The following is a 16,303-nucleotide window of genomic DNA, read 5'->3' as shown; positions in this document are numbered from 1 at the left end:
GCAATCGGTAAATTGCAAATTCATAGCCCTCTAAACAAATATTAGCGATTCTAATAGTTACTATTTTCTTTAATAATTGGAAGTAGTCATTTACCCGTGCGTACGCGGTGGTTATTATTATTTTTTATTATAAAGTTAAGTTAATATTTTAAAAATAAAAGCAAACTAACTATTTTAATTTTTTTTTAAATTTTAAAATTGTATTAGTTTAATAACATAAAAATATTTTAAAAATACTTAATAATTAATTCTAATATTATATGAATTAATACTATCAATACAATTGATATTACTATTTTTAGGATTAAAAATTTATTACATAATAAAAATTTAATCTATTATTAAATATAATAAAAAATATTATTTTAGATATTATTTTCTAGAATTAGAGTTATTATTCAATTAAATAACTAATTTATTAGTTAATATAATATTAAAATATAATTAATATGTTATTTTTTAGAATAGAATTAGTATCATTATTCGATTAGAAAACTATTTATTAGTTAATATAATATTAAAATATAATTAATATTTTATTTTTAGGATTAGAGTCGGTATTTAATTAGAAACTAGTCGTTTATCCATACGCTGCATTACTGTTATTATTATTTTGATTATAAATTAAGTTGATTGATACAATTTTTTAATATTTAATATTAACTAATAATATTTTAAAATTAATAACAAACTAACTATTTCTAAATATATTTTTTTAATTTTTTAAAATTTTAAAATCTTATTAGTGTAATAATATAAAAATATTTTAAAAATATTTATTAATTAACTATAGTATTATAAATTAATACTATCAATATAATTGATATTACTATTTTAGGATTACGAATTTATTGTATAATTAAAAAATTAATTTTTATTATTGAATATAATATTAAAATATAATTTTAGATGTTATTTTCTAGAATTAAAATTATTATTTAATTAGAAAACTGATATATTAGTTAATAGAATATTAAAATATAATTAATATGCTATTTTTTATGATAAAATTAGTATTTTTATTTGATTAGAAAATTATTTATTAGTTAATATAATATTAAGATATAATTAATATTTTATTTTTTAGGATTAGAGTTGGTATTTAATTAGAAATATATTTTATTAATCAATAAGTTAATAGAAAAAATTATAAAATTATACATAAACTTGAATCTCATGTGTCAAAGATAAGTACACATATCAAAATAAAAATTCTACATGTTAATAATTACATGTCAAAAAATTTTAAGTTTTAAAAATTAATATATATATATATAACTTATTAATCAAGATAGTAAAATTTATAAAATCACACGTTAATTTAAATTTTATATGTAAAAAATAAATACATATATCAAAATAAATAAATATCTATATTAAAATAAAAATTTTACGTGACATATCAAAAGAAATTTAGCTCCTCAAATTGTGGCCACAGTTGCAAATTGGAAAAACTAGTAGTAAAGTTGGCCATAATAAATATTAAATTTAAAAGGGCTTTTCTTGTACTTCCCGAAAATAACTTTATATGTAAGATTACAGTATATTATATACTACACCAGAAGATGAATAAACAACAATGAAAAATCTACTCTGAAAAAAGAGAAGGATATCTACTTATTTGGTTCTTGGCAAGGATGCTATCAGTCGTGCTGTCAGCTTAACTGTCAGCCGAAAGAACTTTGAAAACTAATGTCCGAGGAGTGAGCTGTTGCAAAACTTTAATCTCAGTTACCTGATTCTTTTGTTTTCCCGTTCTGCGGACACAAGTAGGAAAGAAACTATCTCATGTTCATGATATTGCGGTCACTTGAATATCTTCATAGTAAATGCTCACTCCTTTTCTCTGCCTCTTACCTTTCTGAAAAGAATTCAGCTGCAGAAAAACATTTGATGGGGTAAATAGGTTTTCATAAAAACAGCAACCAAAAATTAAATCCATAACAATCGAGCATCTCCATATCAAGTTATCATATGTTGGCAGCAAATCCCTGGTCTACCTTCATAATGACTCCTCTAGAAGAAGCAGGTTCAAAACCATGTAGACTATGAAAACTGTGAATGGCATTGATCACTATCATTTCTTACTTCTACCAGTTAATTTGATTTCATCATAGCAGTGACTGAGTACTTTCAGTCTATGTCCAGCAGCATGTTAACAACACTAAGTGGCAATTTCCAAGATAAACCAATGACAGCATACGAATGGTCATGCTTTGACTATCTTAAAATGATATGTTGATATATTATAAGGAATGCTTATATATAATTAGACGGTCTAATTTCCTGGGTACAAGTTAAAGGCCTGAACATTCATCAACAATCTGCCCTTTCTAAAACTTAATTTCACTCTAAGGAAATGGTAAAAGATGAGAATAATTAAGATATGCCACAGTATTTTGTGTAGATGAGAGAAGGTACTTTATATAGTGGCACGAGAAGTCAGACCATCTAGATATTCCTCTTTCACGAACTACATCAAGGTTATATTATAAGCATGTAATGTGAACTCAATCTAATGCGTCCGAAGAGGAATTCTTGGATGTCCTGGTCCCTTCTATCGATTTCACACCAGCAGCAATCAGAGAAGAAATAAAAGAGAAAAAGGAACTAAAGCAAGGTGAGCAAATATAAGAGAGATAGAAGATATCCCCCTTTGTTGGATTCATATTGAACATACATGCATACTGGTGAAATCCTCATATATTTCAGATCCCATATGAATGATGGTGCTTTTATCATACCATTCTAATCTAATGTCCCACCATTTTATGTAAATGTCTGAACACATAAATGAATAAGAGGAGAAGAGGAATCGAATACCACCTGTACCTGAATTGAACCTGTGGCAAAGGGGGTCGCATAACATACATGCTAGGCTTGTCTTTCATTACCGTCTCTAATTTTGCAGATCTTTTCTTGCTTCTACTTTTCCAAATTGGTGTTATTAGCTTGCCATTGTACTCATATTCCAAATAGGTGGCGCTGGTTGAAAGTTTCTCCCTAGAGGCCCCGCTCAGGAAAATGGACGTCATTTCAACAAATGAACCTGGCTTTGTGCTTTCAACGCACTGTTCAGGTATGCTTATGGGCATATCCTTTAACTGTTAAAAAAAACACGCGCACACATTGTGATTTGTGGATCAGTCACTGTACTCCAAACAATAATAGTAAAAGAAAATGGAATATAAAACATAAATTCCCAATATTCGCACTTCCTAATATGTGCTGGTATTTCAGTGAACTTTTCTGAAACAAGCATATATTTCAATTCTCGTTCCACTCTGTAGAATCTTCCTAGAATCTCAGTTATAAATTTTTCATCCAAATAACATTGTACACCTGCTAGCTTTAGTTGGATGCTCTAACAAAATAGCACTTCTAACTCCAATTCATATCATATCAGAAGGACTGGAGCTCACTTTTTCTGTGTGACTCACATAAAACATGCATGTGTATCTGCATTGCAAGACCTCTACATGAATCCTAGAATTTGGGTTTGCATATCTTCTATGCCTCATCCTGCTTGTGTTAGGGTCCACTTACAATTATTAGATCCCTTTAACAGTATTAGCTTACTAGATCAGACATAAAATAACAACAAACAAATTCAGGAATTGACACTTTATGTTAAGTGCAAATTCTAAAAAAGAAATAAAGTTTATACTTCGATAAAACACACAACAACTAGAAAATATCACCTGTGCAGTTAGAGATCTAATTATTTCCTTCGCAACCTTGTTTTTCTCAGATTCTTTTTTTACTGTTTCAGTTGCCTCTTTCAGCTGCCTTGATGTTCTATCAATATCTGCTTCAAGCACCCGGGATCTGTGGGTAAGATCCGCTACCTACATACCCACATTACAAATTTGAATTTGAGAATAATCAATTGAACAGGAAATCTGTTGCTTCTTTATATGTAGAATGCAGAGCACAAGTCTACAGTAACTTATCACATGTGAAATTTTGGTACATGAATTTTCTAATTGATTTGATGACCTTACATAATGTAGCTAGACAAATGTATGGCACCATTAATCTGAGTTACAAGCAAGAGTCTGAATTCTTATTCACAGAAAGCAGACACCGAGTAATTTTCACTATGATGCTTTGTAACAATTTACATTAATCCTATTATCCCTAGCAAATCAATAGTTCACCCACCAGAATAAAGCGCCACCTTTAGAAGGCGAGTTACAGTTATCAATTAATAAGGGCTTCCAAGGAAATGTCATGAAAATGGAAGAAACAAATAAATTTATCTAGATATTGCTTAGCGACATACTCCCAATGGTTCAGAGACTACTCAATAACATTACTGAGGCAAGTCAACACTTCATTAAGTTCTAAGGTAATGGAAATAACTATATGAATTCCTTTTTGAAATAAGAATAACAAAGTGCTTATGCTTCACTAATACCTAATTGGCAGCCATGAAGTTGGTGCAGTTTTGAATTTTCTCATTGTTAACAAATATTTGGGATAGGATTAAACGATTACAACATTATATGCATTCGTCTACCTACAGAAATATTTATGCACAGCAATACGCATACACCCAGGTCGAAGTATCTGAGAATTTGCCATAGCTTGTTAACTTAAAGGACACAAATTCTATGATATTTTCATCTACACTTACAGTGGGCAACATTTCCACCAGATAGATTCGGGAATTTATGTCTGAGATAATAGAAGTAGAAAATAGACTAAAGATAATTAATCGACATGCAAGAATAGTACTACCATGTAAATAGCGTTGTGCTCTTTCTGGAAAAGGAATTATTCGTGGACTTCCACATTGTAGAAAATTTTCGTTTCCGACCTAAATACTTTCATGCATGAGGAATTTATATATATGTATTTTTTTTCTTCTATGATTATGCTTCAACGCACCTGTCCCCTTAATAGCAATATTTCTTGGCTAAGGCTCTCATTTCTTTGTTTTGAGTTATCCGGTAAAAGTTCTGCATGTGCAAAATTATTAAAAGACGAAGCTGATCGCAAAGAATGCTCTTGACTTGACCTCCTTGAGACAGGTGAGGTTGCTCGAGAAAGCATTCCTGATCCAGGATCAGAGGCAGACATTTCCCCTAAATCTTCATATTCATATGTCAGTTCCCATTCCAAACTTCCAATTTGGGTTGGAGAGACATGGCACTGGCATGATTCTGCTTTCTTATTGTGCTGGGAGTTTTGCCTCAGTGCCTGTTTAAATGAATCAAGAGAGGAAAGCCTGCAGTGTTGATGAGAAGGATTAGAAGTGATGCTCTCAGCCTCAGCTATTTCCTTACAGTTGTAATGTAGACTTCCTCTACAACTTTTAGGAACTTGTAATTTTGGTCCATCTTCCATGGCTGTCGTTAGTTTGGCAAAACATTCATCACACACACGAGAAGGCTTGTTGACGTTAGGTGCCAGAGCTGCTTTTAGAGATCTCTTACTGCTGCATGCCTTACAAAAGAGTAGCCCACAATTGTAACAGTTATGACGCTTTCTTCTGAAATTAAATGGATTATGACAACCAGAACATATGGATTGATCAGCACTAGACACGCATTTGTGAGGACAAATAACAGCAGTAAAATTAGAGCCACATACAACACTCTTCACCTGTTTATGTTTCAAAGCTTTAACAAGTGTAGGAGTATGTCTATCCTTGATGTCTCCATGGCCTAATTGACCATTTATACCTTTTCCCCAAGTATATACGTCACCATTTGAACTCAGAGCTACAACATGATGCGAACCACATGCTATCTGTTTGATGTGACAATTTCTAATATCACCATCAGTATGAATGGGAAGCTTACCAACACTACAAGGACTTCCAAGTTGTCCATAATCAGCAGCCCCCATAGTATATACTTGACCCAGTACAGTTAGAGCAATGGTCATACTATGTGCACAAGCAACTTGACAAACGCCCGCTGGCATCGATACACAAGATGGAACTAGTCTAGGTTCTTCATCACCATGTCCTAATTGGCCCCTTTCACCAGCCCCCCAGGTAAAAAGCTTTCCCGAAAGAGAAGTATCGAGTCTGTCACTCTCATTGATAAAATCAATAACTGCTGCTGTGTGCCAGATACCACATGATACTTTAAGTGTTCGTAGGCCTTTCAAACTCTCAACTTCCCTAGGCTTACTCGTGCTACTACGATCTCCGTGGCCCAGGGCACCGAAAGTTCCATCTCCAAATGTAAACAGCTTACCTTGTGATGAAACAGCCGCTGTGTGCCAAGGTCCACAAGAGACGAATGATATACGCACGCTCTCTATTTGACCAATTACTTCTCTGGGGATCCAGTGACTGACTGCACTACCATGGCCAAGATAACCAGTATTATGAGTATCATCACCCCAAGTATAAAGATTCCCTGAAACTGTTACAGCGCAAGTGTGAAATTCCCCACAAGCTACTAATACTACGTTTGATTCGCTTAAAGCATCAATGACCTTTGGCTGGGAGACATCAGCATCGGCTCCATGCCCAAGTTTACCGCCCGAACTTTCACCCCAACTAAAGATCTGGCCCTGTTTTGTCACAATCACAGCATGCTTACTACCGCATGCAATAATTTGGGCATCTAGCGCTGCTATTCTGTCCAATGCCTTTGGCAGAAGTGCGTCCATTCTCATTATAGGAGAACTCTTGACATCATACATATTGCCACCTAATGGCAAATTACTGATTCCTTCCCCCAAAAATAAAACATCACCAGGACCGTCAACATCTTCGTGAGAAGATACATAGCCTGATGAACTCACAGCACTTGATGAACTGTTTCGAAATGCATCGACTGCAGAACTGTGACTATTTGCATCATCAGATATCCCAGATGACAAGTTGCTGAGCGACCTGGCAACTGACTCAGCCTGAGTGTAAGCCTTTGCTGCTGCAGTAAATGATAAGACCTCAGAAAAAGCTTTTCCTAGTCTATTCTGAGGGGAAGTCTCATAAGGGACCAGAATTGGATGGGTGTCCTCTGGATCCTGTGATAAATAGAACATGTCAGATGAGGTCAGAATGAAAAAATAATGAACTATTCAACTTTCATGAATATCGAGGCAAGAAGACCTTATAGATTATATCGCTGCTAGTACATGATACATTTGATAGAGAGCTTTTACGTGCATGGCTTCTTGGGCTATTGGCATCGCTTTGTGGATCACCTATCCGTTTGCAGCAGCTATTCTGTGAAATTAAAGCCCTGAGGGCAACAATCCACACCTCAGCTTCAACTTTGTCCTTACATATCTGCCCATGGTGCTCAAAGAATGCAGATAATTATTTTTGATATTGCCAAATACTGTCTAATGGTAAATGAAGAAATTAAAGAAACATTACATGGATTAAAATTACTTAAAAGAACGGAATCTATACTTCCATTGTAAAGAGGTCTCTGCCCGAAAGCTAGAGATGATAACTAACCACATCCAAGGATCTATTACTGTATATAAGAGAAAATGACTGATACTCCTTTTCAGGCTGAGGGTAGCGCTGAAAAATTGCCTGCAAAACCACAAATAGTACTGAATACTAACGTCGATTGCTAGACATTATATCGTAGTAGTAATACTTTTGTCAACAGATTTTTCCACAAAATCACGCATCTGGTTCTTTTTGCTTGTACAGCCATGTAAAATGGCGAAAGTACTTGGTTAACTAAGGAACCACTGAAAAGGATTTGGTCATTGTGATTTTATATATCAATGCAAGATAGGAAGAACCTAGTCGATCAAGTTTCAGAAGTAGCAGACCTTCATAAAGTGCAGGACTCGTGATTAGAATGACGTGTGCTATGGCTTCATTATTGAAAATAGTTTCAAATTCAATGATTCCAGGAACCTAACTCTTAAAGGTGCTAAACTGAAAGGTAAATTCCTATGACTGAATTCTAACAGATTGCCCCGCTCCGAAAAGAAAATGAAAATAAACTCACAGTATGTTGTCCTGGCATAATCTTGGAAACATGGCTTAGTTTAAGTTGCTTCTCCAGTTTGCCAGCATACCATATCAAAAATCTCTCATCCTGGATCAAAATATAATACCCTTCAATATATACATATACTGGAATACATGATGATCCCGGCATCCAGCTTATGTTGTTATTTGATGCGGCTTGTACAAAATTTAAAGAAGTAATACATCCTTGAATACACACAAGACTGCTCACATTAGAAAGACGAAACGGACAGAATTTTGGCTTCCCCCAGCGACCATACTTGAGCAGATATGCCCCCTTTTTAATAGCTGTAATTGCCTGCATAAGGAGATTAATATGCATATTCATACATACATACATACACGATTGAAGTGTTAATAAATTGTATATTCATGAAAAAGAAAAAGAAGAACACGATAATAACATTACCTGCAGAATATCCCGACCGGGAGAACTAGTCCTTAGGGTATTATCAGCCATTTATTTACATTGCAGAATAGTAATATCAAGTACAAAGCCCTGGCCATTTAAACAAAAGGCCAAGTCAGTGTTATTTTATGCTATGTTAGTTACTCGAAAAATAATACATCAAATAGGATTATAAACAATAATCAGCCATCAAAATTCACAATCACTTTAGGTCAGCAAGATATTACTATAAATCAGTCATTCAAACACAAACAATGAAACAAGAACCTAGCAGTCGTTACCGTGAAAAAGTAATTGAAACAGAGCATAGATCATCTTGTTAAACATAAAAATCTGCATAAGATTTGGAGAGAAATGAAGCAAACCTTAATTGGGATCTAACATTTGGTAAGACTCGTGATTAGTCATGGGTTATGGATGAATCGAGGATCAACTTTGCTCTCAGATTAATGATTGTAAACATAGTTGCTACCATTGCTATTGCGAAACAGAAATGCCAAAAAGGAAAAAGCAAAAATTGTTAATCTACGATTCTTTTGCTTATTTATTGAACTAAACGTTTTCTTTTTTCTCCTGAAGATCAACACCATGCGCCTTAAGGTGCGCTGCTCTGTCTCTGCGTTCGTGTTTTTTCTTTAAATTGCTATCAAAATAGTTTTCTGTTAGTTGCATATTCTTTCCCGCCACGTAGATAACAGATTCGTCGTTTGTCGTGAAAGAAAAGGATAAAAGAGAACATTATAAATAAGTCCCTGAAATTAGAGAAATAGACACTTTGATCCCTGTACTTCTTAAAAGTAATTACTTTTCATCCTGCATTTGCAAGTGAGCCAACACTTTTTTCTTTTTTTAAATTTAAGCAAATGACCTAACACTTCAATTCTTCTTTTTGCAAGTAAAAGAATTAGAGGTGCTCGTTGAATATAAATAAATTGACCAACATTTTATTTTAAACAAAAAACAGGCGCATGTTGCTTATTTTCCACTAATAAAAGTTGGGGTTGATCAAATTTCTATCTAAATCAGGAACTAAAAGTAGAATGTTTAAGAATATAGGAAACCCAAGTATCAAATGCAGTAAATCTTAGGGACTTACCCTTTGTTTGGAAATGGTGGAAAGAGGAGCAGAAATGAGAGGAAAGGAAAATGAGGAAGAATCTATCCCTGGGCCACTAAAAATTTTCTGTTGTTACTCATGAGACTTTCTTTGAAACTAATTGAATAAGTTTAATCAGACAAATTAACAAAAAGGAGAACGTTTACAAACTTAATGGCATACAGAGGAGATGAAATGAAACGAAAAGGAAAAAAATAAATTAGGTAAGTTCATAACAGTGTAGCTCTTAAGTATAATGACTTTTATAATTAATTTTTCTTAAATAACTGCATCATATTAGGAAATACTGAATATTAATCATTAATGGTTTACTGGGGCGGGGACCCTTGTGCTTTTCTCTAGCAAAATGGCTAGGAAGAGGATTACGCAGTGACAATTATTGGGCAACTTTTCTATGAAAGGGCAGGTGAGAAACGAAGAACAACGAAAGCTCATAATCGCAAACTAGTCTCCAACTATTGTAACTTTTTCTTTTTCTTTAATGTAAGTGAATAGATGGGCAGATAGCAATTTTCTTCTTTTTCTTTTTATACCCTCCCAATTTTTTTTTTGGCACAGATATCTACAGAAGATAAATGGTTGAAGTACAAAGCTCAGGAGTTATGTCCTCCCAAGAATTCATTTTCCTGCTAATCCGGCCATTTCCGAACCTGTCTTTCCCATCCCATGGGATTCAATGGAGGACTTCTCAATATCATCTTTGCTTAACATGTTCTTTTTACTTCTACCATCTTCTATGAGAAAGTTATGCGCATGGTATAATGAAGAATGGACGCCAGGAATGACATGATAATCACATACTATAACATTAGCACCCAAAATTCTTCAGACTGCAAACACATATCAGACAAAAAGAGAGAAACTACAGGTTCAAGCGACCACTAGAAACTTCTTAGAAGAGCAAACTGAGTTTTACAAGCTTTAGTATCTATAATCCTTCATCGAAGATGGTGTTTGCATAACCGCTACTCCTGGACTTATCAGCCTGTAAACAAGGAGGAAGAGAAACAGTGAATAACAACATTTATGGATTAGATTTTTTCTCTTGTTTTACAATACTTAATATGCCACATATTATGAATAGATTATCTAGTCTCACTATAGGTTGGGTGAAGTTTATGATCCTTTTAATCAATTAGCCTCTCATTAGTAGTCTTAAGAGTCAGTTGGCTGCAAAAATCAGTAATAAGCCTGAAAAGGACCAGTTATTAGTAATTGATTGCATACCCTATGAATGAGCTTCTCAAATGCTTCAGTCCCATTCTCCTCAATGTATCTTTCTGCAGCAGTTAGAATGTCATCTTTCTTACTGAAGATATCCTTCTTCCTTGGGACGTACCAGACGTTAATGGTTTGCTGTGGGTTAACAAAGAGAGGCCTCACAAAGTGCTCATAAACATATGCAGCACCACTGAAGTATGGGATGACCAACCAGCAGGTCACAATGAGCTTTGCGTATGACCAGATTGGTATCCTGCAGTACAGCAGAAAATTTTAGCAGAATTTAAATAGTTTCAATAAATAATACCTCATCAACATATGAAGCTTTTGTACTTTGGTGAAACTTATAAAGTTGAACTTCCAGACTATTTATAGAATTTCAGTTCACAACAAAAACTAGATACTATTTGCAGCAAACATCAATGTCAGAATTAATTGTGTGCCGCCCTTCAAGGACGAGAGAGATTACCAAAATAAACTTACTACTAAACTCTACCAAGATAAGAAGAGTGACATTAGGATATATACAATTAAGATGGTTTAGCTCAATAGCCAAAATTCCCACAAGTTGGAGAATAAAAAAAGGATCACTTATCAGACTCAAAAAGATAACTATTGCTAAATCTGGGAGTGCATAAATGCTTATTACTGTTCCTGATTACGATAAAGGAACAGAGTGAAATTTTTTGTAAATCTTCGGTCAAAGTGAGGAAGGAAAAATATTCAAAAAGTCTACCATTAAAGGGAAAAAATTTAAGCTTCCCAAAGCTGTTCAAAATATGCCAAAAATATCATTCAATGCGATTCCCATTTCAATATAAGTATTTATAAATGCAAAAATGAAATAAGCAGAAAACGAGTATGTTATATGACCAAATAGTAAAACAAAATCTTCTTACCATTCTATGACTTTGGCAAAGGTGAGCTCGAATAATGTAATCATAGAATAAAGGACCCAATAAGTAAGCCATTGCTGGTCATCAATGGGAGACTTGGTCTCAATCGCCCTAATTGAGGCATATCTGCCAAGAAAATCCGAATTAACTATAACAAAATCAAATGTTTTTCAAATTTCAAACCCGTACATTTAAAGCAAACATCTTAAGTATCTAACTTTAACCAACGAATTAATTCCAAACAGCTTGCTGAAACAAAGAAACAAGAGGGTGTGCAACAATTACTATAATTCAAAGGATAAAAAGGGTACTTACAGAGGATAAACAAGACTAACCACAGGCCTGCAAAATGAAGAAATAAATCCAATTAAAAGAACTACTAAGAAAGGTCCGTTATTTTCACCATTAACAACTCAATGTATCTAACATGTCTCTATGAGTAAAGAAAATAAAATCTATTGATCTCAATAGCCCAAAGTTAAAAAAATGTGTGTGTATTTAAGCAAATTACCAGTAAAAATCTAAAAAAGAAGAGAAGAGAAACACACCCAGCAAGGACATCAAAGTTCTTAAGGAGAATCTTGAGAAAGCTTCCAGCACCAGATCCCATCTCTCTCACTTTCTCTTCTTTCTTAATCTCGTAATACTTGCAGCAAGAGTGTACCTGGCTAGCTAGGGTTTTTTTTATAAGTTCTAACTCTTTCCTTATTTCTGTGTTTTTTTTGTTTTTCCTTTTTCCTAAAGGGGAGGTTTCTGGTTTGGCAAAGAGAAGTGTGTCTAATATGTCCGTGTGTTGCGAGAAGAGACCAGACAGCTAAGTTAGAAGCTTACATATTACAGCCCCGAAGTAATATAGAAAAGCTGCCCGGTTTTTATTTAGTGCATCGTGGAGGTTTCATTAATATTCCTCTTTAAGATTGTTGTTGATCACAACCATTGATATAAGGTAGTATTTCCTTGATGTAGTGGATTGGGTACAATATACGGTGTCGAATCTCTAAAAGAGACCATTCCTTTTGTATAACTACAAATTTGCCACCTCTGGATAGTTCTTAAAGCAGCACCAGCGGTGAGTGGCAGTGAAGAAGGAAAAAGAAGAAAAAAAAGAAAAGAAGACAAAAAGGTGGTTAAATAAGGTTGCAATTATAGTGCAAAAATGATTGATGCATCAAATATTACTTTTTACTTACAGATTACAATAATGTGATTATTCTTTCACTACCAGTTGGATTGGACAAAACAAAGTTCAGGAAAAGTTCAACTTCATTAATGATTAAGTTGAGAAGTAATTTGGGTAGTATACACCTTTAAAATTTATATTGAAATGAAAATGTAAGCCATTTTATGATCCATTGAAATATCTAGTAAAATTGAAATGACCACTGTATGAACATGAAGTGCAGGATTATTCATTTTCTACCATTTCACCATACAATTCAAAGCAACTTTCCTTCCTACATTTGTCCCAAAATTTTGCCCAAGTTTCACCTATCAACATCCTACCAACTAACTAAAGCTTTTCAAATTGATCACCCACCACCACCTAGGATGACCCGCGGCCAAATTTCAGAATCTACCAGCCATTTTAAACTGTGTTACCAGTACATCCACTCTGAAATATACAAACTCTATAAGAAAATGGTAATTTCCAATCAATAAAGAACAAGGCTATTATAAATTACTAGACATGAGAATGTTTACACACTAGGGAAGCCTCAATCCAAACTGTTACAGTTATCGTCATTGAACTTCCTTTCTGATTGTTAACTGCTCCTCAAGAAGTTGGGATGGCCATGAATCTGCAGGTGTTGCGTATCTAGCATGTGGTTTACTCACATTTGTGGTAGTCCTTGGATAAGCTTGAAGACTAGGATGGAGTGGAACAACAAAGACAGCTGGCGCTTGCTGCGGTATACCATCTGCCACAGGCAAGCCGAGAGACTCCCCAGTAAAATGTGGGGCCAATTCAGGATGATGGAGTTCAGGAGGAGGCATATTCAGGTCAGGTTTTGATTGGACTGCCTTTGCTTCCAGCTCACCTTGCAGAGACTCGATCTGAGTTTCCAGGGCCAGGTTTTCTTCCCTCAGCTCATTCTTTTCCACGGTTACCTGGTAATAGTTTGCACAGTTTATATTGTTATTGACAAGAACGAGGCATCAAAAACTAACCAACCTCTTTTGGTTCACAGAGTCCTATTTTACTAGGTTAATTTCTGCTTTCAATGTCTTAAGTTAGAGAAGAATACTACACAGAGGGAAGAGCCTTACATAGCGAGATTCAGATAACAAAGATTCATTCTCCTTCTTGAGGCACTCAATCTGTCCAAACAAGTCCTTCAACAGTCTAGCAGCTTCGCACAATATAGAAGCCTTCCCATTATTTGGCTGAGTCAAATCTGTTAAAGAAAATTCCTCCAGTGAGACATAATGCAACAATCTACAAAATCAGAACTCTAGTCTGCCAAAATAAAAGACCATGACCACGGACAGGCTTTTACATAAATTTAAAATAAAAAATGATGGCACCAAAAATCGCACAAGAGAACAAAAGTTACCAAGAGCATCGGCTAGGTCAAGAAAGAGGTCATTCAATTGCTCACGCTTCAGTTTCTCTCGCTCAGCCTTGTGTATTCTTTTGGGAACTTTCCCTTTATTCTTACCAGGACAACTGCATCACACGTACACTTATGTTATAATGACAATCAACTAATAATCCTCAGCCATGCATAACTTTATGATACTTTATAACAGGCAAAAAGAAACATATTCATAAGTGGACTGGAAACTTTAAGCAAATAAGTGATTTACTACCATAAGGATGTTGCAGGCAATTGCTCCAAAATTGGCCAATAGACAGTATATCATATGCTGAAATTCAGGTAATCACACATATCAAGGTTGAACCTCACACCACAATTTGGATATGATAGTAAGGAGTCCAACAAAATAGGATCCAAGTGGTCCTACATGCTTTGGCATTTTAAAAAAAATGGTTGTCCTTAAGACTCGTTGGAGGATTTTTGAAGCTAAACATTGGTTTAATAGGCCCGTACGGTATTAAGAAATCATAAATGAGTTACAGACACAATAATCTAAGCCAGTCTAAAGCAACTCATCAACTATGGAGAGCATGGGCACTATGATAGCATCAATCATGATTAGCTTATCCAGAATTCCCAAAAACACTGTTTTCTAGAATGGCGTCTTATTTTAATTAAATAGTCATAATAAATCAAAGATTATATATCATAAATTAATCAGAGTTTGCTGTGCACATCTGGTTTATTAATCCCACGCCTTCTATTTCCTAATTTCTCAACAACTTCCAAAAGAAGCCCCCCACCTCATGGTAATATTGAGATTTGTTAACCATCCATTCAACTTCAATCATCAATAAATAATCCAGCAAAAAGTTTAGGCAAATTCAGAAATGCTGGCAAAAGTATTCCAAACTCAAAACTTAAGGTTCTATAATCACTGACCTTCTTTTAGTTGGCTCAACTGTTACATTCACATCATCAGAAGCAGATGGAGAAATGTCAGAAGCCATGCTTATGTCAAATGAATCAACTTCAAATCTGCTAACCAAAACTCCACCTATTAAATATCCAAAATCAAACACATGAATTTCCAGGTAAAATTTCCAAAAACAAATCAAACCTACAAAAGCAGTTAAAACTAAAGTAATGAATATGGAAACAAATGCAATTATCATAATTAAGTAGTTCATTATCGAAGAAAGAAAAGATATAAAAAACAAGTTGCAGCGAGAACTAATAATGCACAAAATGGCAATAGAAGATAATGTCACTCCCATTTTTTTCCCAAGAACCAAACAGATTAGCACAAATAAGCAAAACCCGAAATTCGTAATTGAGAAAATGAAAGGAGAGAGAAGACAATTGAATAAATAAAGATCGAATCTTTACAAAGAAAGGTTACCTGTAAAATCAAAGGCAAAAAGGGTAGGCCAGGCTAAGCAAAGAACTGAGGAAAAAAGATCAATTTTTTAAAAAACAAAAAGTGGTGAAAGAAAAAGAATAAAATCATGGAAGAAAAATGAAATAGAGAGAGATTGATGGGAAATTAGAAAAAGAATTAGGGTTAAGTCGATAGAAAGAAAACAGTTTAATTGGTTTGTGTGTGATGTGTGTGCGTGGCGGGAGAGTATAACAAGCGGTACGCAGGAGAGCGTGTGGAGGGAACATGCTTTTTCAATGCATTGAATCCATACGCTCGAGGTTGACACGCGCTCTTTTTATTTTCTTTTGTATTTTTGTGGTTTTTTACTTGTCAATGTTTATGTCATCTGCTTCATACACTTTCTTGCCACGTCAGCTACAACCGTCCATCTAAATCTAATATCGGAGAAAAATAATCTATTTCTAATTTATATAATCGTTTAAAAAATTAATTTTTATTATTTTTTAAATACTATCGCAATTTTTTTTGTAAGAATTGATAAAAATTATTTTTATAGTTAGCTACTTAAATAATAAGTAAGAAAAGAAATTCAATTGTAATTTAGAACGAATTAAAAAATTTATTATTATTTTGAAATTAAAAAGTATCATTTTTATTTTTTTCTATAAAAAACTAAATAAAATTATTTACTTAACATCTCGTCTCATTTAATTATATTATTTCTTTTTTAAAAAAAAAATAAGAACTCAATTCTCTAACTTTAAATCCAT

The 16,303-nt window shown here is 34.0% G+C and overlaps 3 protein-coding genes across 5 annotated transcripts; all 3 read right to left on the bottom strand.

Annotated features, from left to right (window-relative positions):
• Positions 1-1,509: 1,509 nt before the first annotated feature.
• LOC8277401 (PH, RCC1 and FYVE domains-containing protein 1) lies at positions 1,510-8,983 on the bottom strand. Of its 2 annotated transcripts, none has more exons than XM_015723137.3 (10): positions 8,741-8,983; positions 8,376-8,465; positions 8,178-8,264; positions 7,944-8,033; positions 7,433-7,513; positions 7,079-7,258; positions 4,894-6,993; positions 3,702-3,848; positions 2,827-3,104; positions 1,510-1,876 (listed from the first exon to the last, which is right to left on the bottom strand). In XM_015723137.3, exons 2-10 carry the CDS (start codon positions 8,424-8,426, stop codon positions 1,873-1,875), a joined length of 3,018 nt encoding a protein of 1,005 aa, XP_015578623.1. In that variant the 5' UTR covers positions 8,427-8,465; positions 8,741-8,983; the 3' UTR covers positions 1,510-1,872. The 2 variants fall into 2 exon arrangements, with proteins under 2 accessions (XP_015578623.1, XP_015578628.1); XM_015723142.3 differs by having other exon boundaries at positions 2,833-3,104.
• A 1,291-nt stretch (positions 8,984-10,274) lies between these two features.
• On the bottom strand, positions 10,275-12,535 carry LOC8277402 (HVA22-like protein a). Its single transcript, XM_002511514.4, has 5 exons — positions 12,158-12,535; positions 11,925-11,951; positions 11,613-11,735; positions 10,720-10,966; positions 10,275-10,477 (listed from the first exon to the last, which is right to left on the bottom strand). Exons 1-5 carry the CDS (start codon positions 12,217-12,219, stop codon positions 10,421-10,423), a joined length of 516 nt encoding a protein of 171 aa, XP_002511560.1. The 5' UTR covers positions 12,220-12,535; the 3' UTR covers positions 10,275-10,420.
• A 461-nt stretch (positions 12,536-12,996) lies between these two features.
• LOC8277403 (transcription factor bHLH47) lies at positions 12,997-15,748 on the bottom strand. Of its 2 annotated transcripts, XM_015723093.3 has the most exons (5): positions 15,552-15,748; positions 15,092-15,206; positions 14,165-14,277; positions 13,878-14,005; positions 12,997-13,718 (listed from the first exon to the last, which is right to left on the bottom strand). In XM_015723093.3, exons 2-5 carry the CDS (start codon positions 15,157-15,159, stop codon positions 13,350-13,352), a joined length of 678 nt encoding a protein of 225 aa, XP_015578579.1. In that variant the 5' UTR covers positions 15,160-15,206; positions 15,552-15,748; the 3' UTR covers positions 12,997-13,349. The 2 variants fall into 2 exon arrangements, with proteins under 2 accessions (XP_015578579.1, XP_002511561.1); XM_002511515.4 differs by lacking the exon at positions 15,552-15,748 and having other exon boundaries at positions 15,092-15,483.
• Positions 15,749-16,303: the final 555 nt, after the last annotated feature.

This window comes from Ricinus communis, chromosome 4 (genome assembly GCF_019578655.1).
Source record: "Ricinus communis isolate WT05 ecotype wild-type chromosome 4, ASM1957865v1, whole genome shotgun sequence".
In the NCBI taxonomy this organism is placed as follows: Eukaryota; Viridiplantae; Streptophyta; class Magnoliopsida; order Malpighiales; family Euphorbiaceae; genus Ricinus; species Ricinus communis.
The sequence above is the reverse complement of the archived record's forward strand: the minus strand, read 5'-3'. Positions and strand labels throughout refer to the sequence as shown.